Raw genomic sequence first — 22,055 nt, forward strand, 5'->3', positions numbered from 1 at the left:
TCCGAGACTACACTAGGATTTTCCTTTTCCATTCCGTGATGCATTTTTTTTATCAATCCCCTCTCCCATTTCCTTCTTTCAATTAGTTCTCCCGTTGTCCTTTTGACTGTTAGTTTCATTCTATTCCCTGCTACTCATTTCAGTAATAGCTTTTGTAGGCATATCTCTATCCTTTCCATTTCCACTCAACAGCATGTCACTTTCTCTGCTCACATACTCCAACACCAGTGAATTCAACCCCTACTATTGAGGGTTCGTATGACTGTACAGGTGTTAGTTCTCACCCATAGCTGACTGAACACGCAGGTGAAGCTCCCCTGTATTGGGGACAATGGGATGCGTCCAAAATGGCATCCTATAGTGCACTGCATTTGACCAGGGCCCATAGGGCTAGCTAGTGGTGAATATGGTGAATAGGGTGCCAATTCAGACACAGCCATTGTGTTCAGACAGTCTGTGGTAGCCCTTGCCAACCCAGTCCTCCTTTTACATATTTGGTGTATACTAACGCCGGCACACCTGATTCAAATGAACAGGGGCATGTCGAGGAGTTTATTTGTTTTAGGTGTGCTGGTGTTAGTATACATCATGTTGAACGACTGGTGGGCCCAGAGGACTGAGATCTATGGTAACCTCCATTTTGAGGGCACAGCCCTCTAGAACACACAGGCACATTTATGAGGACAAACGAATGCATTTCAGCGCAGGCTGAGAGAACGACAGCAAACTGTCACTCTTTAATGTCAACAGACGAGGTAAGTGCAGCCCTAACTATGTCAAAGGAGAAACCTGCTTGGTGCGTTTGTTGTGCGCGTCTGCCTGTCATTGAGTGCACAAATGTATTCCTTTTTTAAAAGTATCTGTATTTTTTCATGTGCTACAATCATTCCACATACGCAGAGCATAACTATATTCATGCCATCTCTGCAAGCATACTGGCAGAGTCAGGAAATGATGAATAGTGTCATTCACTCTATTGCTGCTGGCGTGACGCACATTGAAATCACCCCCGCTCGGGTTTGAACACGACATGCAACCAACCCACCACTAGATGTCACCATAACACACGAAGTAGACCGTAGCTCTGAAAGAGGATTTAGAAGAAGTGTTAATTCTATTCCAGCAGAGGGCACAACACACACACACACACACACAGCCGTCTCAATAAATAAGGGAATGGCTTATTTATGGTGAATGATGTTTTTGGAAAGAGTTCTGCAGAGGAATGGTAGTACAGTAATTTCATAGAATACAGAAATAACTATCCAGGTTATATTTCCTTAAGACGTCGAAAGAAGTTGATCAGCCCATGGAAGCTCAACTCATTCTACTTACCTCAGATTCAATCCTATTTCTGCTATATGTCACTTGTTCTAATCATATAGCCTGTATGCCAATTACTCCTTATGTGAATCAAATTCTGCCCTTAGTCATGTCCTGTAACCCGCTGCGTCCCAAATAGCACCCATATTCCCTATGCTGCACTACTTTTGACCAGAGCACTGAATGAAATAGGGTGCCATTTTGGACGGAGGCAGTACAGTATGTGCCAATTGCTCCCTATGTGAATTGTGGTCATTCTACCCCTTAGTCATATCTGATAACCCACTGAAGCTGCGTTTACACAGGCAGCCCAATTATGATCTTTTACCCAATTATAGGCAAAATATCTGATCTAATTGGTTAAAAGACCAATTAGTGGCAAAAGAAAATGGCAATTTTTTAAACGCAGCCTTAGTGTGTTTTTATAGGAGGTGAATGAGAGTTAGCCTGTCGGCCAGCCAGGTTAGGTCAGAGGTTAAACTGCTGTATCAGTACGGAGGGTGATATTTCACCACCTTACAGCACTCTGGGATGACATGTATTCTGACACATGGCGAGCAATGTGGCGCTCTCAAGACCCCTCTGTAAATGTCACGCCCTTTGGTCTGTCCACCTGCACACACACACACACACACACAAAATTCTACACACAAACACACATTCACTGTAGAGCATAGGCACATACGCACATATACACACACTGAAGAGAGACGTTTACACGCGCACACACACATACGTAGACACACACAAGGGCACAGGAACTTATAGGCTCTGTATCTGTCAGTGCGTGTGTGTTGCCCTGCGCTGTGCTCTGAGTCATGACTCCGCACTCCCTTATATCACACAGTATCACACAGAGGGCGTCCGCGTCATAGCACGGTGATGGAGGAACAGATACTAGCGTGGGTATTGAAAAACAAGCATTGTATACAATCTAGGCTGAATAGGTATAGGCGTGTACACTAAACAAGAATATAAATGCAACATGTAAAGTGTTGATCCCATGTTTCATAAGCTGAAATAAAATGTTACTTCTCAAAAATGTTGTACACAAATTTGTTTACATCCCTGTTAGTGAGCATTTCTCCTTTGCCATTCACTTGACAGGTGTGGCTTATCAAGAAGCCGATTAAACAGCGAGATCATTACACAGGTGCATACTGTGCTGGAGACAATAAAAGGCCACTCTAAAATGGGCCGTTTTGTCACGCAACACAATGCCACAGATGTCTCAATCAATCAATCAAATGTATTTATAAAGCCCTTCTTACATCAGCTGATATCACAAAGTGCTGTACGGAAACCCAGCCTAAAACCCCAAACAGCAAGCAATGCAGGTGTAGAAGCACAGTGGCTAGGAAAAACTCCCTAGAAAGGCCAGAACCTAGGAAGAAACCTAGAGAGGGACCAGGCTATGATAGGTGGCCAGTCCTCTTCTGGCTGTGTCGGATGGAGATTCTAACAGAACATGGCCAAGATGTTCAAATGTTCATAGATGACCAGCAGGGTCAAATAATAATAATCACAGTGGTTGTCGAGGGTGCAACAGGTCAGCACCTCAGGAGTAAATGTCAGTTGGCTTTTCATAGCCGATCATTCAAAGTATCTCTACCGATCCTGCTGTCTCTAGAGAGTTGAAAACAGCAGGTCTGGGTAAGGTAGCACATCCGGTGAACAGGTCAGGGTTCCATAGCCGCAGACAGAACAGTTGAAACACTCTCAAGTTTTGAGAGAATGTGCAATTGGCATGCTGACTGCAGGAATGTCGACCAGAGCTGTTGCCAGGGAACTGAATGTTAATCAACGGCCTCACAACCGCAGACCACGTGTATGGCGTTGTGTGGGCGAGCGGTTTGCTGATGTCCATGTTGTGAACAGAGTGCCCCATGGTGGCGGTGGGGTTATGGTAGGGGCAGGCATAAGGCGCAGACAATGAACACAATTGCATTTTATCGATGGCAATTCGAATGCACAGAGATACCGTGACGAGATCCTGAGGCCGATTGTCGTGCCATTCAACCACCACCACACCCCATGTTTCAGCATGATAATGCATGGCCCTGTGTCGCAAGGATCTGTACCCAATTCCTGGAAGCTAAAATGTCCCAGTTCTTCCATGGCCGACATACTCACCAGATATGTCACCCATTGAGCATGTTTAGGATGCTCTGGATCGACATGTACGACAGCGTGTTCCAGTTCCCAATATCCAATGACTTCGCACAGCCATTAAAAAGGAGTGGAACAGCATTCCCAAGCCACAATCAACAGCCTGATCAACTCAATGCGAAGGAGATGTGTTGCGCTGCATGAGGCAAATGGTGGTCACACCAGATACTGACAACTTTGCCAATCCATGCGCCTACTTTTTTTTAAGGTATCTGTGACCAACAGATGCGTATCTGTATTCTCAGTCATGTGAAATCAATAGATTAGAGGCAAATTCATTTATTTCAATTGACTGTTTTCCTTTTATGAACTATAACTCTGTAAAATCTTTAATATTGTTGCATTTTGCATTTATATTTTTGTTAAGTACAGTTATTGGTATAAAAACAGTATTTATTTTTATTGGCATGTATACAGTAGAAGTTGGAAGTTTACATACACTTAGGTTGGAGTCATTAAAACTCATTTTTCAACCACTCCACAAATTTACTGTTAACGAACTATAGTTTTGGCAAGTCGGTTAGGACATCTACTTTGTGCATGACACAAGTAATTTTTCCAACAATTGTTTACAGACAGATTATTTCACTTATAATTCACTGTATCACAATTCCAGTGGGTCAGACGTTTACATACATTAAGTTGACTGTGCCTTTAAACAGCTTGGAAAATTCCAGAAAATTATGTCATGGCTTTAGAAGATTCTGACAGGCTAATTGACATCATTTGAGTCAATTGGAGGTGTACCTGTGGATGTATTTCAAGGCCTAGCTTCAAACTCAGTTGCTTGACATCTTGGGAAAATCAAAAGAAATCAGCCAAGACCTCAGAAAACAAATTGTAGACCTCCACCAGTCTGGTTCATCCTTGTGAGCAATTTACAAATGCCTGAAGGTACCACGTTCATCTGTACAAACAATAGTATGCAAGTATAAACACCATGGGACCAGGCAGCCACCATATCGCTCAGGAAGGAAACGAGTTCTGTCTCCTAGAGATTAATGTACTTTGGTGCGAAAAGTGCAAATCAATCCCAGAACAACAGCAAAGGACCTTGTGAAGATGCTGGAGGAAACAGGTACACAATATCTATATCCACAGAAAAATGTGTCCTATATTGACATAACCTGAAATGCCGCTCAGCAAGGAAGAAGCCACTGCTCCAAAACCGCCATCAAAAAGCTAGACTACGGTTTACAACTGCACATGGGCACAAAGATCATACTTTTTGAAGAAATGTTCTCCGGTCTGATGAAACAAAAATATAACTTTTTGGCCATAATGACCATCGTTATGTTAGCCGACGAACACCATCCCAACCGTGAAACACGGGCGTTGAAGCATCATGTTGTGGGGGTGCTTTGCTGCAGGAGGGACTGGTGCACTTCACAGAATAGATGGCATCATGAGGTAGGAAAATTATGTGGGTATATTGAAGCAACATCTCAAGACATCAGTCAGGAAGTTAAAGCTTGGTTGCAAATGGGTCTTCCAAATGGACAATGACCCAAAGCATACTTCCAAAGTTGTGGCAAAATGGCTTAAGGACAACAAAGTCAAGGTATTGGAGTGGCCATCACAAAGCCCTGACCTCAAACCTGTAGAAAATGTGTGGGCAGAACTGAAAAAGCGTGTGCGAGCAAGGAGGCCGACAAGCCTGACTCAGTTACACCAGCTCTGTCAGGAGGAATGGGCCAAAATTCACCCAACTTATTGTGGGAAGCTACCCGAAACATTTGACCCAAGTTAAACAATTTAAAGGCAATGCTACCAAATACTAATTGAGTGTATGTAAACTTCTGACCCACTGGGAATGTGATGAAAGAAATAAAAGCTGAAATAAATCATTCTCTCTACTATCATTCTGACATTTCACATTCTTAAAATAAAGTGGTGATCCTAAGACAGGGAGTTTTTACTAGGATAAAATGTCAGGAATTGTGAAGAACTGAGTTTAAATGTATTAGGCTAAGGTGTATGTAAACTTCCGACTTCAACTGTAAGTATGTATTCTTATATAGGCATGTAGCAGTACAAAGGGAGGCATTTAAAGTTATAGAGATGTGCATGTGGAAGTATTTAATGATTGGCTGTTATGGTAGTAGTCCACACTACAGTACAGTTCATTTTGAAGTTTAGACATGTATTGACATTGGCACGCATAATAGTTTTATTTCACCCAATGCTCTGATGAAATTCAGTTCTCTTTTAAGGCAATTTAACGCTTGAGTGACGGTCTGAGCTTAATTCAATGTCCTCATCTTCTCTAAACTCTCTTCAGGGCCAAACTCATTGCAAGCAGCCTACTGTAGAAAATGATGGCTGTTATTAGGACTGTTGCCTTTGTTTTTGCACCCGTTGCAATCAGACGCGCTCTTTATGAAATGAACATAACACCAACAATAATACCAACAACGTATGTTGGATTTTTACTGTAGACTTCTGTACCGTTCTCCTAGATATACAATGTACAGAGAGACACGTCATAAGGTGGGTGCGCTGTGCTACTGTCGGGACCTGAGCTATAACATGTCAAAAACATTAATAGGACATGTTTTGAAGATGTTTGCAAATATCAGTGTGTCCTCATAGTCTTCTCATTTCATTTTTTCGCACATTTTCCGCTCCCTGCATGTTTAAATATGAAATGAACCAAATGCCTCTTAAAATGTTAAACAGAAATGACCTAATAAAGTAGTGCTTTGAAGCGTAAACTTCAAAGGAATACATAATCAGAGCATTTTCCTAACTAGAGCTGAAATGGAATGAGCTTGGGTATGCTGTGGATGTGTGTGTGTGTGTCTGCGTGCGCACATCGGTGTGTGTGAGTGTACGTGCTTGCTTGCTTGCATGTTTGCGTTATAGCCATCTTTATAGTAGCTTTTGCAATCGGGATGACTTCAATGTCACTTTTCTCCTTTTTATTTTGACGACTTGCATATAAAGTTTCTGATATTGCTATTCCCTGCCATTGAAAAGCAGATCTATGAATTGCTTCTACACTGCCGCTTACATTCAGTTTCTTAGTGTTAGGTGGTATTTGGGCAGTGAATCACCCTATGCACTAATGAAACGTTCCTACATGTGCCTAGGTGATACATGGCAGCCATTCTGTGCCGAGGCACTAGTCACACATCAGTGTGTTGTGCAGCCGAGGCAAACGCCTTCCTTATGGAGATGTCTGGCTTTAACAGAGACATTCTTGTGAGCTGTTGATATCATCTGTTCCTAGATGTTTTGTAGATTTATATCACTTTAATAAAAATAGCAGTTTGAGAGTGTTTTGTGAGGCAAGGCTATCACTAGCTATGTTTCCATTAACTTTACTTGTTGTCGACATTTAGTAGAAAATAAATGTGATAATTGCCTGCTAGGGTGCATTTCCATTTAACTATATTGTGTCTATCAAAACAGCTGGACATAATGACGTCACACCTAAAACACTTTTTTTCTTAAAAACCTATACTGTCCAATAAAAATGTAGTGTTTGAAGTGTTTCCATGACCCATTTAGGCAAATTGCGTATTAATACATTGGCGACAGCCACCTATCTGTTTCATGTCTTACAGTAGGTAGCCCGTAAAAGCCAGCATGGATAGAATGCAATAATTGACAAATATTTGCCATATTCTAATAATTCTCATGTCCGTGCCATGGTGAAACTCATGTAGATCGGAAATAATTGGATGGTGAAACTTGCCAGTCAACCAGAAAAGCAAGGCGAAGCAATTCAGGCAATCCTTGTCCTGCAAAGAAACATTTTTAACAGTTGAAAAAAATATATTTAGCAAGCAATAGGTATTTAGAATTAAATGTGGAGTGGACCTTTATAGTTTCATGACAAAAATGATTCCACAATCATAATGTATTCCCAAACTGTTTCCAAAATTTGACAAAATAAATATCCACCCCTGTCGAATGGATAAAAAATGTTGTCGATGGTCAGAAAATGTTTCCTATATCTGCCGTTTCCAATACACATCGCATATTTCTTTTTTGCGACATTGCTTTTGTCGAATAAACCTGGGTAAATGGAAACCTGCCGAATGCAACTTTTTCAAAATGCCCTTTTCGAAGCTCCTCCAGTAGTAAGGGAAAACTAGTCTTCAGTGAAGTGACAATTATTCAAAGTGTCAAAATGGATGTTATGCCCAGTTGCCCATAAGTAAAGGGTAATGTGTAGAGTCAAAACCAAGTCTTAAAGGGGGCCAGTCTGTAGAATGGCGCAGAAGACCAGAAGACTGACTGTGACCTATTTTTTGTTTTTGTACCTTGTGTACCCGCCTCAGTGTTCTTCCTGTCTGGAAATGTTCCTCTACTGTGTCTCTGTCAGACCCATTACCTCACACTATTCACCCAAAACAGAGAGCAACAGAGAGATAAGGTTAGGAGGTGAAAAGGAAGGGGAGGCGGGGTGGCAGAGAGGAGACATAAAAAGGCTAACAGTCACTCGGAGAGAGATACAGAACGAGGGATGAGGACCCAGACAGACAAACGACAACAGAAGAAAGGGCGAGAGTGGGTTACATACAGAGAGAATGTGAAAAGTGGCGGTGGTGAAACAAGCCGTTTGGGAGATTTAAGGAGGGTGGCACGATGCCCGTGGACTATCTCTCCCTCCATTTACCTCTCTCCCCTTGACTTATGGCAACGGGGCACCCTGCCCACTAGTCCTGCATGGGCCACAGAAGATGATTTACCTGTCCCCACCTACTACCGTCTTTGACTAACCTAATGGCTTGGTATTACAGCAACCATCTCCTTGGGGTTTGTCTCAATAGTCATCCATGGCTTCCTTTCCTTGTATACTTTGAACACAAACAAGTGAAAGGATTTCATAGGCTTTTAGGCCATGCCAGATCAGTGATCATGGTGAAGCCACTTTATACTATTGAGATGCACCCCTTTTTCTATTAGTACTCATCCCATATGGTGAGACAGAAGTAAAGGAAACCCCTTTACACTATTGAGATATACCCCTCATCTCAACCTGCATGGTGAGATGGCAGCCCTTTCAACCAAATAGGCTGACAGAGAGACAGGTTATATCTGGGCTTGTTATGGGAGGTGAAATGAGAGGAGCAACAGCACATTGTCTGGGTTCACACTCCCTCAGCAGAATGATGGGGTCTCCCAGGGCAACGCTGCTGCTGCTGCATGCTGGGAGATGCGGTCCAAATCAACTCAATCCACCAGGAACCTTCCTGGAGAGGGAAAGAGAGACGTAAATGGCACGAGAGCGAGAACGATGAAGAGATGAGGTGAGAGGGGAAGAAAGAGGAGATGAAAGAAAGAGCAGAGATACATTTCTCACCTTTTTCGCCATTTACGATCAATCACTCTTCATCATGACTGTCATTTTTTGCCTCCCCCCGTCGTCTGCCCTCTTCAATGCTGGGCTAGATATCGACAGCTTTTATCTCATTGTGCATTCTAACAGGCACCACACACCATACAGTGAGGGTGGAGAAGGAGAGGAGAACAGTCTCATGTCAGCCCCCCGGCCCTCCTCTCTCCCTTTTCACGGTAATTGGCGCATAGGGTCACTAAGGCGGGCCATGGATAATCATGGCTGGGGGTCATACCCTGTGTGGCCGCCCCACCCGTCCCCTTCACTCCTCTGTATCCTCCCTCGCCAATGCGGCTAATCAAGCCGTGTTTTGGACGCGGCTGCCGGGAGTGTTTCGCTGTGGTGGCAGGATGCGACAGTGTCCTCGACTGACTGCAAGCCTAACCTACTTTCCCAAGAGAGAGAGAGAGAGAGAGAGAGGATTAAAAAGGAGGTCTGCTATTGTTTTCAATATGGAAATAAACAAGAGAGGGAGGAAGAGAGAGGGAGATCTGGGGCCCGTTCAGCGGGCATCACATTTTGGGACGTTCAGATATAGAAACAGACTATGTAGGACAAACATGACTCTCTGACATGTAGAATAAGGAACCACATTGGCTCTATTCGTGCCAATTCGATCTGCAACATTCGACAACGTTTGTCAACTGAACATGGCCCTTCTCTGTTTTCAAAATGAAAATACTGAGGATGAGGCGAGGGAGGGGGGGGAGAGGAGAGAGAGGGGTAATGAAGAGTGAGAGTAGAGAGGTAGAGAGAAGGGGGAATGGAGAGAAAGAAATTGAGAGAGGGCGAACCGAGCGAGAGAGGATCTTGATTTGGCTGCCTGCTTGTGTTTATATCACCACTATCCGCTGCTCGTCGCGTCTTTCATCTCGGTGGTCGCGCTCGCTGTTAGCAGACAGGAGCCATTAAATCTGGCTGCACAAGACACACACACACACACACACACACACACACACACACACACACACACACACACACACACACACACACACACACACACACACACACACACACACACACACACACACACACACACACACACACACACACAAACACACTTCATTAGATCTAAGATAGGCCCTGCACTCATCTGAGTGCTCCAGATAGTAAATATGATATCACAGGATAAGGAGACAAATACGATCAACGTCAAAGACAGCCTGATCCTTATCTCTGGGGGAAAAGCAGAGTCAAGCAAAGTAAAGCAACTCTCTATCACGCTACAGAAATCACTTTAACCCTTAAAGCAGCATATTCTTACACAACTGCCTTCTAATGCTGTATGACTGAAACATGGAGAGAGACATGCCCAGATGGGTTCCACGTCTGTCCGTCGTATATCGTAGAATCCCAATCACCCTCCACTCCTCTTAAACCATGTTATTCACCAGATGATAAAACAAATACATAAAATGTTGATTATTCACTACAAAACCATATGGGCCCTATTAAATAGTTATACACTGTATGGCTAGCATTATAGTTATGGGAAGAGGGCTCATGTACAAGTACAGCACGGTATCCCGCACAGCTTTGCCCAGCAATTATTTCTGGTTTAAATGGTGCAGGGCTCCATTTTGAACAAAGACACTACACAATCTGAAAGTCAATGAGTTAGGTTAATAATACAGTTTGTGGTTGTGAATCCTGAAAATGTACCCCTGGGTCTTTTAAATAAGCTATTATTTGCATAGCCCTGCTACCTCCATGAATTACATTTAAGGCCCGTACATAAGAAATGGCTACAGTATGCATGGAGTCGTTTGAGCTATTAGGTATAAATATAGGTTTTGTCCAGAGGGTTTGCTGGAGCAAATGTATACTGTGTCTGTTCGGGTTTCAATGGAAAAGATTTGTATTTCGGGGAAAGTGTTTAACTGCTGTAGAAGAAGCATTATAACTGTAGGAGAATGATCCGTAGGAGAATGATCCGTAGGAGAATGATCCGTAGGAGAATGATCTGTAGAAGAATAATGTCCTATACAGTGCGTTCGGTAAGTATTCAGACCCCTTGACTTGTTCCACATTTTGTTACGTTACAGCCTTATTCTAAAAATAAAAAACTTTAAAATAAAAACTCGTACATTTACACACGATACCCCATAATGACAAAAAAGGTTTTTAGAAATATCTGCAAAAGTATAAAACAAATCTAAATGGAAATATCACAGTTACGTAATTATTCAGACCCTTTACTCAGTACTTTGTTGAAGCACCTTTGGCAGCGATTACAGCCTCGAGTCTTCCTGGGTATGACGTTACAAGCTTGGAACACCTGTATTTGGGGAGTTTCTCCCATTCTTCTCTGCAGATCCTCTCAAGCGCTGTCAGGTTGGATGGGGAGCGTTGCAGCACAGCTACTTTCAGGTTTCTCCAGAGATGTTCGATCAGGTTCAAGTCCGGGCTCTGGCTGGGCCACTCAAGGACATTCAGAGACTTGTCCTGAAGCCACCTGCGTTGTCTTGGCTTAGGGTCATTGTTCTGTTAGAAGGTGAACCTTCGCCCCAGTTTGAGGTCCTGAGTGCTCTGGAGCAGGTTTTCATCAAGGCTTTCTCTCTACTTTGCTCCAGTCATCTTTCCCTCGATCCTGACTAGTCTCCCAGCCCCTGCCGCTGAAAAACATCCCCACAGCATGATGCTTCCACCACCATGCTTCACCATAGGGATGGTGCCAGGTGTCCTCCAGACGTGACGCTTGGCATTTAGGCCAAAGAGTTCAATCTTGGTTTCAGAGAATCTTATTTCTGAGAGTCCTTTAGGTGAATTTTTGCAAACTCCAAGTGGGCTGTTATGTGTCTTTTACTGAGGAGTGGCTTCCGTCTGGCCACTCTACCATAAAGGACTGATTGGTGAAGTGCTGCAGAGAGGGTTGTCCTTCTGGAAGGTTTTCCCCTTTCCACAGAGGAACTCTGGAGCTCTGTCAGAGTGACCATCAGGTCGCTTTGTCATTACGGAGTACTGCGTGTAGATAGATGAGGAAAAACATACATTTACTCCATTTTAGAATAAGGCTGTAACGTAACAAAATGTAGAAAAAGTCAAGGGGTTTGAATACTTTGCGAAAGTACTGTATTTGTCGAGCTAGCATATACGGCATAACATTCAAATGTGTTTAGATTTTTTGTATATATTTATTGGCTTTTGATATAGGGAATCGATTGACATTAGGAATACAATGTTGGTTCGCATATTTGTACCTAATAACTCTGGACCGGTAGCACCTGTATAAAGCCTCGCTACTGTTATTTTCACTGTCATTTTACTCTTTAAAAAAGTATTTATTTACCTCTCTATTGTTTTACTTAAAAACTGCACTGTTGGTTAGGGCTTGTAAGTAAGCATTTCACTGTTGTGTTCGGCGAACGTGACAAATAAACGTTGATTTGGTTTCTTAATGTAAGTACAAAAAAGACGAAGGCTGTCAAAAGTCTGTCTCTCTTGCATCCTGTGTCTTTCTCTCTCACCCCTCTCTCACTGTAGACTGCCTCGTTCAGTGCGGCATTTACTCCATAAACTAGCTTCTCATAGATACATTTGAATGCACCGATAACTGTGCGATGTTAGCTGTTATCACTGAGGCTGGTGCAATGGGCCTGGTTTAACAGACACCAGTGTGGTGTGTTCGGTCCAGCAGGGCTCCAGTGTGCCGGCCTGTCCTCCTGCTGTTTGAACAGGGGACGAGTAATCAACTGTGAAGGTTGTTGTGGAAATAACAGCCATTTAACCTATGACAACATTGGCCATGATCACCCAGCCAGGGCTGGACACAGGGAAGGAGAGATAGAGAGAGAGAGAGTGTATGTGCGTGTGTGTCCTTGTGTGTGTGTTTGTGAGTGCATGCATGTTAGTTGCATCTATATTTACCCTCTGTGTATGTGGGTATCGTGCATCACACACTACATACCATTTTAATATAGCCCATGACTTTGATGCCCATATGGTGGTAGCTTGTGGTACCATAACATGCTCTGCCCACGCCCTGGCCACGCCCTGTACACGCCCTGCCCACGCCCTGCCCAGCCCACACCCTGGCCACGCCCTGCACACGCCCTGCCCAGCCCACACCCTGGCCACGCCCTGCCCACGCCCACGTACTGCCCACGCCCTGCCCACGCCCCGAGTTGACGTGCTACGCCCGCTGTGTCAGCTGGTGTGATTCCAACCTGAACGAACCCATCTGCTGCATAGCAGGCTGGCACGGCAAACCCTCAGAGGGGGGGAGGGGCAGAGCCAGAGAATCATAGGAACATGAGACTGGGCATCAGACTGGGCGGCATGAGGTGGCGTGGCAAGTGTCCGAAGCTATTGCAGTCTAAACAATGTATACACTGATCAAACATCATGATCATAGATGGACTATATCAAGGGGCTACGCTGAATAAATTGATGGAATGTGGCTCTAGTATTTATAGAAAGGCCGAGCGAGGCAGAATACAACACAAGTTCCAGTGTCCAAGCCAAAATACTGGGGTGCAATCATGAGCATAAACAGTGCATTAAATTATTGGAGAGGCTTGCATGAGGTTCGGGCGGGGGGGGGGGGGGGGGGGGGTGGTTGGTGATAGAGAGATCAGGAGATTGCCAGGACTAGATTAGAGGCGGGGAGGAATAGAAAATCTGGCACTGCTCAGGATGACCATGTGAGGGTAAGGAGAGAGTGATGGGAATTGTTGAGGGGGATGGAGGGATGGTACTCCTCTCTTCACAAACAACAGAAGGGGAGGATGCCAGATGACAGATGGGAGAGGACAAAGGGGGCACAGGGATGGCGAGAAAAGACTGGTGGCTTCACGCTTCACACACATACACACACGACACTTGCAGAAACACTCATGTAACACATTGCACACACACACAGAAACATCAGACACACGCTTCCAGAAACACACATACAAACACCTCCTCCCACACACACACACAGCTTCCCTGTGGAGTGTTTTCTCATGCGACATCCTGGGCGTAGAGCCATCTGTAGGGGAAGCCATATTGCTGAATCGCCATATTTGACTGGGTCTCCCTCCCTGTGCCAGAGACCTGATAACCTCCTCCTGCATTATACATTCAGCAGGGCCTCGCTTCTCTCTCTCGCTCTCTCTTTACCTTACTCTTTAGAGGCCTTCAATTATCTCTCTCTATCTCTCTCACTCCCTGGGAGATTCTCAATTGCATACTTCTCACGTCCTCTCTCCTCGCCTCCTTCCCAAAACCCATCGGGTGAGAAAGCCAGAGGTCTGTCCCCTCTGACCCTCTCCAATGGGGTTTTAAGAAAAAGGCGAGGAGAGCGGAAAGAGGACGCGAGGTGTATGCAATTGAGATCCCCCCCCCCGTCTACCCACCTCTCTCCCCACTCAATTACTAGCTTGCTTGCTTGCTTTCTCTCGATCTATCTTGCTCTTCATTTTTTTCTCTGTCCCACTCAGTGCCTCTGTACCCAGTATGAGACTGCATAATGTCACAGAGGGTATTTTTTAGGGCACAGCCTGTGTCACCTTGTCAGCCAGCAGACTGGCACTCAGACATGCACGCCACCCACAACAACCCATGCAGACACACACCCAGTGTCAAACTGAAGTACAGTGCACACCTACAGTATACAGACACAGTATTGAAGGGACAACCATAATTCCATTGACAGGCTGCTTCCTGTCAACCCCAGTCTGATGTGTGGTCTTCATACTTCCACTACACTCAGTGTACCGTCTGGACACTGCACTTAGTTTTCTGTCATGCTCTGACCTTGCAAGGTGTTTACGTAGGGAAGAAAATTGTGCATGTGCAGTATTATTTGCAGAGAGATACATTTTAGTCATTTATCAGACACTCTTATCCAGAGCAATTTACAGTAGTGAGTGCATACATTTATGTATCAATTTGTTTTTTTCATACTGGTCCTCCGTGGGAATCGAACCCACAACCTTGGCGTTGCAAGAGCCATGTGCTACCGACTAAGCCGCACGGGACATTGCAGTGAATTGCCTTGGACCCATTACCTTCTATGTGTTATGGTAGTCATGAACGCAAATAGAAACGGATCCATTTAAAGTACCACACACACACACTCCTCTCCATTTTGACCACGCCATCTGTCTTATCTCGGTAAGCAGACGCCTATAGATGTTGCGTTAGCTAGTCTTTCTCCTCCCTTCTTCCCTCTCTCCTGTCCTCCTCTCTCGTTTGATTCCTCCCCGTGCCCTGGCTCTAAGGACCACCCCCTGTCAGCAGATATTAGTAGTCATTTTCAACACTGTGCTGAAAATCCAGTATCTCTCTCTCTCTCTCCCCCCCTTCTCTCTCTCTCTCCTTTAGAAGTGCTGAGCATCGGCATCCCCCCTTTCTCCTCAGAGGGGGGCTACTGAGCCGAGAATGGACAGAACAAGGGAATAAAGAGCGAAAAGAAAAAGAGGGAGGATTTGTCTGACGGCCATTTTAATTCGAGTGCATGCAGGCCCAATGTGATTTTTTTCTCTCCCTGCGATGCCACTCATGGCTGTACCGATGACTCCACCTACGTCAACTTCCTGCTTGGTCCCCTTCTTGAGTCAGGCAATCCCTATGGGCTACTATAGGCTATACTCTGCTAACCGCAAAGAGGTTTAAGGTAGTAAGGACCCGAAGAAAGACGATCGACAATTGACCTGTGGTTACTTTGTTGAGATCACCAAAAGGACTCGTTATGTATTCATGTCGTCCTTTAAAAAATTGATGAGTCCATCACATTTCAAGGTTATACTTTTTTCAATGGCAACATCTCATCATCCTATCGTCACAGACACCACCATCCAAACCCTTGACTCATTAAAACACTCTTACATCGCCTGCAGTCCCTTCTGACCTCAACCATTGGTGACTGGCTCTTTCATTGACAAATGCTTGAATGACCTCCTGGAAACAGTTTCACTCTTATGAGTCACGAAGCATTTGTGAGCCAGGTAGGTCGAGTGAAGCTACCGCGTACGTCTCCACCGCTGCCCCTTATGCCGTGGCCCTGTCGTCTCACTGCCCTCTCCAGCTAGCGCTGATCACTCCTCAACCCTCTTTCTCTCGAAGACTGGCTGTTTGCGTGCCGTGGTGGCCCACAATGCTTTGCTGCGGCCCAATTAGACTCCCGGCCACATTAGGATTCCTCCCACTTAGTGATGTGGCGCTGCCGGCGGTTAACTCGAGGCTACATGGTAGAGGTGGCAGTGCCACGCGACGGCCTAGTTTCTTAAACGAGTCAAACTTGTGAGACTGAGATGAGATTTTGGGTCTGGAAGGGCTGTGTGGAGACTCTTAGATCCGCTGTTGCCAACAGTGTTGTGGCTGGAGAATGGGTAAATGTGTTGGGGAGAAGCTGTGACATCGGGCCCAATGTGGATCACAATGCACCCATCTCTCCAAGCTCTTGTGGTCGGGCAACAATGGAGAGCTTTACTTCTCCTAGCCGGTCTCGACCCAGAGTTAACTTGTGGGAATGAAGCACTGCATTGCAATCCAAAGCCACTGATTGAATGGGCGTGTTCATCGATTAGCGTGCATTAATCAAGGGAAGCACTGTGGTAATGGATGAATCGACAATTGTTAATTGAGAAACAGCAGGTGAACGTAACACATCTCGTCCGTCCTGCTCATGGGTCCTCCAAACAGTCCATGACATCCACATTAAACCAGACGGCTAAAACTGGAGGATCCTCTACCAACTGAAACACCAAACTTGACACTGTCTACCTCGACGACAGACAATACGGGGGACAGAGTGCCGGAGTGTGAGATAATAGAAGAGGGGATGACTGAGAGAAGGAGTGAGAGAATGACATCCTTTGTTTATATGATCAGAGACGTTCTCCCATTGATCTCGGTGACAAAGGGAGAACGGCGAAAAGAGAAAGTGGCGTCTCAATGAGAATGAATTGCATTTTAATATCGCTGCTCTTATTAATGATTAGCCTGGCCCTTGTTTCTACAGAGGCTGACAGGGCAGCATTAGAGCGACTTACAGCCTCATTTAGCACCAAGCGCTCCTCCGCTAGCCTGTTTACTATCTTCATTACCTGGCCATTAGAAGATGGCCAAACATCAGCATTAAAGCAGCCTGTCAGTTAGGCAGGAGGCAGGTGGCAGAGCAAAAGCAATGACATGTGGATTGCAGTGTCCATTAGCTATTAGTTAGCTAGCTACTGTAGCAGCTTCTAGCTAATATGGCCCAATTAGCTGGTCAGTAGGGTAAGCAGCAGGTGGCAGATCCCTAGCATTATGGGGATTGAAGCGCTCATTAGCTGCTAGCTAGCTGTACTAGCGCTACATGATTTTACAGTGTATTAGCTCCAAGCTAATAGGGCATAGGATACTCTATTAGCTCCTTGTGAGCTACAGTAATGTTACAGTGTATTAGCTTCAAGATAATATGGCCCATTGCACTGTTTTCTGCCCCCAAACCTCGTTCGATGTTCCCCCAGCGTAGCAGATACGCTAAGGCCTTCATTGTTACTGCTGTTATGGCCTGATGTGTCCTCTGTTTCTCCTTAGAGTTAGCCCCTTTGCTCTTTTATGGCCTCTTGTGGCAGATAAATAACACATGGACTCTATCCCGGGGGAACCATTTTCCATTCATTCTGCCTGCTCTGGAGTCTCCGAAAGGGCTCTCTGGTTGTATATCAAACTACATTTTTCCTTTGTCTCTCTCTTGCTCTCTCCCGTTCTCTCGTTCGCAAGCTCTCTGTCTTTCTCCTTCTAGAAGTTTATCTTAAACTAGTTCTTCTCTCTCTCTCTCTCTCTCTCTCTCTCTCTCTCTCTCTCTCTCTCTCTCTCTCTCTCTCTCTCTCTCTCTCTCTCTCTCTCTCTCTCTCTCTCTCTCTCTCTCTCTCTCTCTCTCTCTCTCTCTCTCTCTCTCGTTCCCTCTATCTCGCGCTCTCTCGTTCCCTCTCTCTGCAGTAGGGGACTTTGCCTCATATTAACTTCACACATTGTGTGATTAAACGTCTCTCGATCCAATTTCGTGTGGCTCAAGACAAAAATCCAGGGAAGAAGGAACAACATTAAATATGAAAACGGTTCTCCTGTGTGTGTGTGTGTGTGTGTGTGTGTGTGTGTGTGTGTGTGTGTGTGTGTGTGTGTGTGTGTGTGTGTGTGTGTGTGTGTGTGTGTGTGTGTGTGTGAGCGCTATCAATTTATGGAACCTTTTTCCCCCTCAAAACCAAATAATTTCAGACTCAACTGCGGGGGGGGGTGGGGACAATCCCATGCCACTAAGCCCCACTCCATCATCCACTGAGGCACCTGCAGCCACCATGCATCGCCACTCACAAAAATCAACAGACATATTTCTAATATTGGATAAAACATAACAGTAAAATTGTTGGACGGCCACCACTTGTTTTGTTTTTGCAAATGTGCCCTTGGTCCAGTTGCTGCTCAGCACGTACAGTAGGTCTTTAACCCTTTACACTCGTGGGGATTGGCCTATATGGATAGAGCTACATTGATATGCTTCTTACTGAAGTAATATGAAAAAACATATGCTTAAGCGCCGTAGCAATTGAAAGGGAACAGTGTGGAGGTTATGGGGAAATTGTTAGACCACATTTGAGGACACAGCAGTTGACTTGACACAAGACTGAATCCAAACATTACCTTGTTGAGTTTATGTGCATTTTACATGTACAGTACTTTTAGACACATTTATTTAACGAAATATGAAAATAGTCTGGATACATTCAGTATCATGATAAGAATATTCCTGGAAAATGTGGAATAGGTGCCACATAAGAAAAATACAATTACAAGGGCTTGAGTGAGAGGACTAACAAGTGTCTCCAAGGGGACACGCCCCTCTCCAAAGTATGCAAGTCATTTCAAAGCATTTTTATGACTTACAAAAGAGTCTTCAACTATAAGGTGCTTTTTTGAGCTCTCCTAGCTTGCCGTTGAGGAACTAGAGCGAGCGAACTTGTAGTAGTTTTGTTTGGAACACAGCCCTGCATCTCCCTCCGTCACACAGTCACTGTTGTTGTTCACGCAATGATCTTACGTTTTGGTGTGCATATAATGGAGTCATGCGTGCATTCAGGAGCAAGTTCTGCTGCAATTTTCTTCACAATAGACCAACATAGGCTCAACCTGTTCAGAACCACCCAGGGTACGACGCCAGGTCATCTTGTAACTGCATCAAATATAGTGATCATAAACGTTGACACTGTATATGACAGGAGTTTTATGATATGGAAATTTGAAGTGCACATTTAGATCCACGGGTGCTGGGCTTGCTTGTATGACATCAAAGCGGTATTTATTATAATCCTCAACGTCTCGTCTTTCGAAATACATAGAGTCCAGCAATTTACAGCGCTTTCCTCACTGCGGGCAACTTCTTGTTGTGTACGGTGCTCAAGTTCAGAACAGCTGTCAGTCAAAACCCATACGGAGCTGTGAAGTGCAGAGCCTGATCTCTACCATCATTACTTTACAGCCATTGCGTTCCAATTTAGGCACTTATCAGTGCCCAAATCTGCCATTTTCAACCTGTATACGAGTGTAAAAGGTTAATGGAAGTGACTGGCTTCCTCAGGGCACTGTACTATTTCAGGGCTGGTTCCACCAGGCAGTGAAGTGGAAGACTCCCTCGTTATGGCTTTGTTTACGGACCCATTAGTTTCCCTCATAATCACCGTTCTTTGCCTCGGTGAATGCCACTGTGACACACTGCGAGTCAACCGTCGTCAGGGACAGCCTTTTGTTTTAGCCTCTTAGGCTGTGCTATTGTATAGCGTAGCCAGTAATTATTTTCCCACTTTCTGTTGGTTAGTTTTCAATGTATTGCCCTTTTTAGTAGATACATTTGAATGTGGTGTGTAAACGGAGCACTTCGCTGCAGCTGTTACCGCCGGCGCAATTAGCCGTCACCATGACTTTGCTCATCCGAAGGCGATTCGTGCCGACTCGCCACAATACACCTCAATGACAGACGGATTCAGTTCTGCTGCCTTCATCAAAACCCATACTCTTTCACTCCGTCGCTCACTCGTTCCCTGCCACATTTTATATGATCGGTCTGTTTCATTGGAAAAACTATAAATAGCCCCGAGGCTCAGTTGGTGAGAGAGAAGACGCTACCGTAAATATGTCTTTAATATGCATTTCTCCCACCGCCATATGTTGCCGCGTCAAACAGTCCGTCTCCCGTGCCAGTAGAAGCGAGACCGAAGGAGAAGAAGAGGGGGGAGTGACCGAGGAGAAGAGTGGCAGATCCAATGCAGTCTAATCCCCCGTTTTCTCTACCCAGTCTGGCAAAGAGTCCTATGGCAAAGTCCTAATATACAGACGTCAATTACACAGCTCCACTAGTACAAAATCCTACAGGCGATAGCTATAAAATAGTTCTACCACTCATCTCGGCTGTCCACGGCAGTTGTGGGCTGAATCCTTACTTTACAATGAAAGGCTTGTTCAATAAGTAGCACTGTAACACCTAGCTACCCTCTTGCTTTGTCTTTGATGGCATCCTGCTGTTACTGTATTATTAGGAGGTTTAGTTGTCTGTTTGAGTCCATCTACTGTTTTTTTTATGTAAAATTGTTCTTTTTTATATAACCTTTGTGCGCTTAGTGACATACATGGCACAGTATGCCTTCTTGTATGATACTACTTTGTCTTTCTGTGTGTGTGTGTGTGTGTGACTGTACTGTCACACATGTTTGTTTGAATGGAAACTGTGTGTGTGTGTGTGTGTGTGTGTGTTTGCGTGGGATAAACATGCAGGTTTTCTCCATTAGCTGTATAGTATCGTCCCTGTGGACTTAGTTGCTGATACACACTGAATCAACATCCTTTCTCGGTAGGTGACCATAGCTCTTCCCCTCCAGGTAAAGGACCTGAAACGCTCTTCGCTGGCCAGAAGCTCAACGACAACGAGTGGCACATGGTGAAAGTGGTGCGCCGAGGAAAGAACTTCCAGCTATCTGTGGACAACGTCACGGTGGAAGGTCAGTGTCCACTCTCCACTGTTCGCCTCCACCTCTTCCACCCTTAAGTGATAGGAAGGAGGAAAAGAGGGATGGGGGGGGCTGTTAGATAGGTGAGAGGAGGGATTAAGAAGAGGGGGCATGATGAGTCTTGGGGGCTAGGGATGGAGAGATGGAGGGATGGCAGAAGGTCAGTGTCCACTCCCCACTGTCTACCACCACGCCATGGGGGTATAATGGATGGATAGAGGGATGGGGGTGTGGGGTGATAGGTGAGAGGAATGCAAGAGATGATGAAGCTATAAAGATGAATGATGAAGATATAAATGACCCTGTGTGACCTTGTTTCTGGTGGACACAAACCAAAAAGAGAAGGCCTCTGGGCTGACCTTGTTTAGGACTAAGGTGTTTTTAATAAACTGGCAAAGCTCTTTCCTGCTCAATTCCAGGAAGCAACAACATAATCAATAAGTGGACATACTGGAAAACTATAGGTGTAATGGAAGCTGGGCTCATAAGTTTATGTAGCTAGAGATTTACAGTTGAAGTCGGAAGTTTACATGCACCTTAACCAAATACATTTAAACCTAGTTTTTCACAATTCCTGACATTTAATCCTAGTACAAATTCCCTGTCTTAGGATCATCACTTTATTTTAAGAATGTTAAATGTCAGAATAATCGTAGAGAGAATGATTTCTTTCATCACATTCCCAGTGGGTCAGATTTTTGCGTACACTCAATTAGTATTTGGTAGCATTGCCTTTAAATAGCTTAACTTGGGTGAAACATTTCGGGTAGACTTCCACAAGCTTCCCACAATAAGTTGGGTGAATGTTGGCCCATTCCACCTGACAAAACAGGGTGTAACCGAATCAGGTTTGTCGGCCTCCTTGCTCACACACACTTTTCAGTTCTGCCCACAAATTTTCTATAGGATTGAGGTCAGGGATTTGTGATGGCCACTCCAATACCTTGACTTAGTTGTCCTTAAGCCATTTTGCCACAACTTTGGAAGTATGCTTAGGGTCATTGTTCATTTGGAAGACCCATTTGCAACCAAGCTTTAACTTCCTGACTGATGTCTTGAGATGTTGCTTCAATATATCCACATAATTTTCCTACCTCATGATGCCATCTATTCTGTGAAGTGCACCAGTCCCTCCTGCAGCAAAGCACCCCCACAACATGATGCTGCCACCCCCGTGCTTCACGGTCGGGGTGGTGTTCTTCGGCTTGCAAGTCTCCCTCTTTTTCCTCCAAACATAACGATGT

General features: G+C 44.8%; 1 protein-coding gene across 7 annotated transcripts in view; it reads left to right on the forward strand.

Moving 5' to 3' along the window:
• The window catches only part of LOC139561250 (neurexin-2-like), a 1,055,901-nt gene that overhangs the window by 505,236 nt on the left and 528,610 nt on the right, over nt 1-22,055 (forward strand). For all 7 annotated transcript variants that reach the window (XM_071378226.1, XM_071378233.1, XM_071378230.1 and 4 more), the window contains one exon: nt 20,683-20,802. In XM_071378226.1, the coding sequence (XP_071234327.1) occupies nt 20,683-20,802 (120 nt within the window). The remainder of the gene's footprint in view (nt 1-20,682; nt 20,803-22,055) is intronic.

This window comes from Salvelinus alpinus, chromosome 31 (assembly GCF_045679555.1).
Source record: "Salvelinus alpinus chromosome 31, SLU_Salpinus.1, whole genome shotgun sequence".
Taxonomy (NCBI): Eukaryota; Metazoa; Chordata; class Actinopteri; order Salmoniformes; family Salmonidae; genus Salvelinus; species Salvelinus alpinus.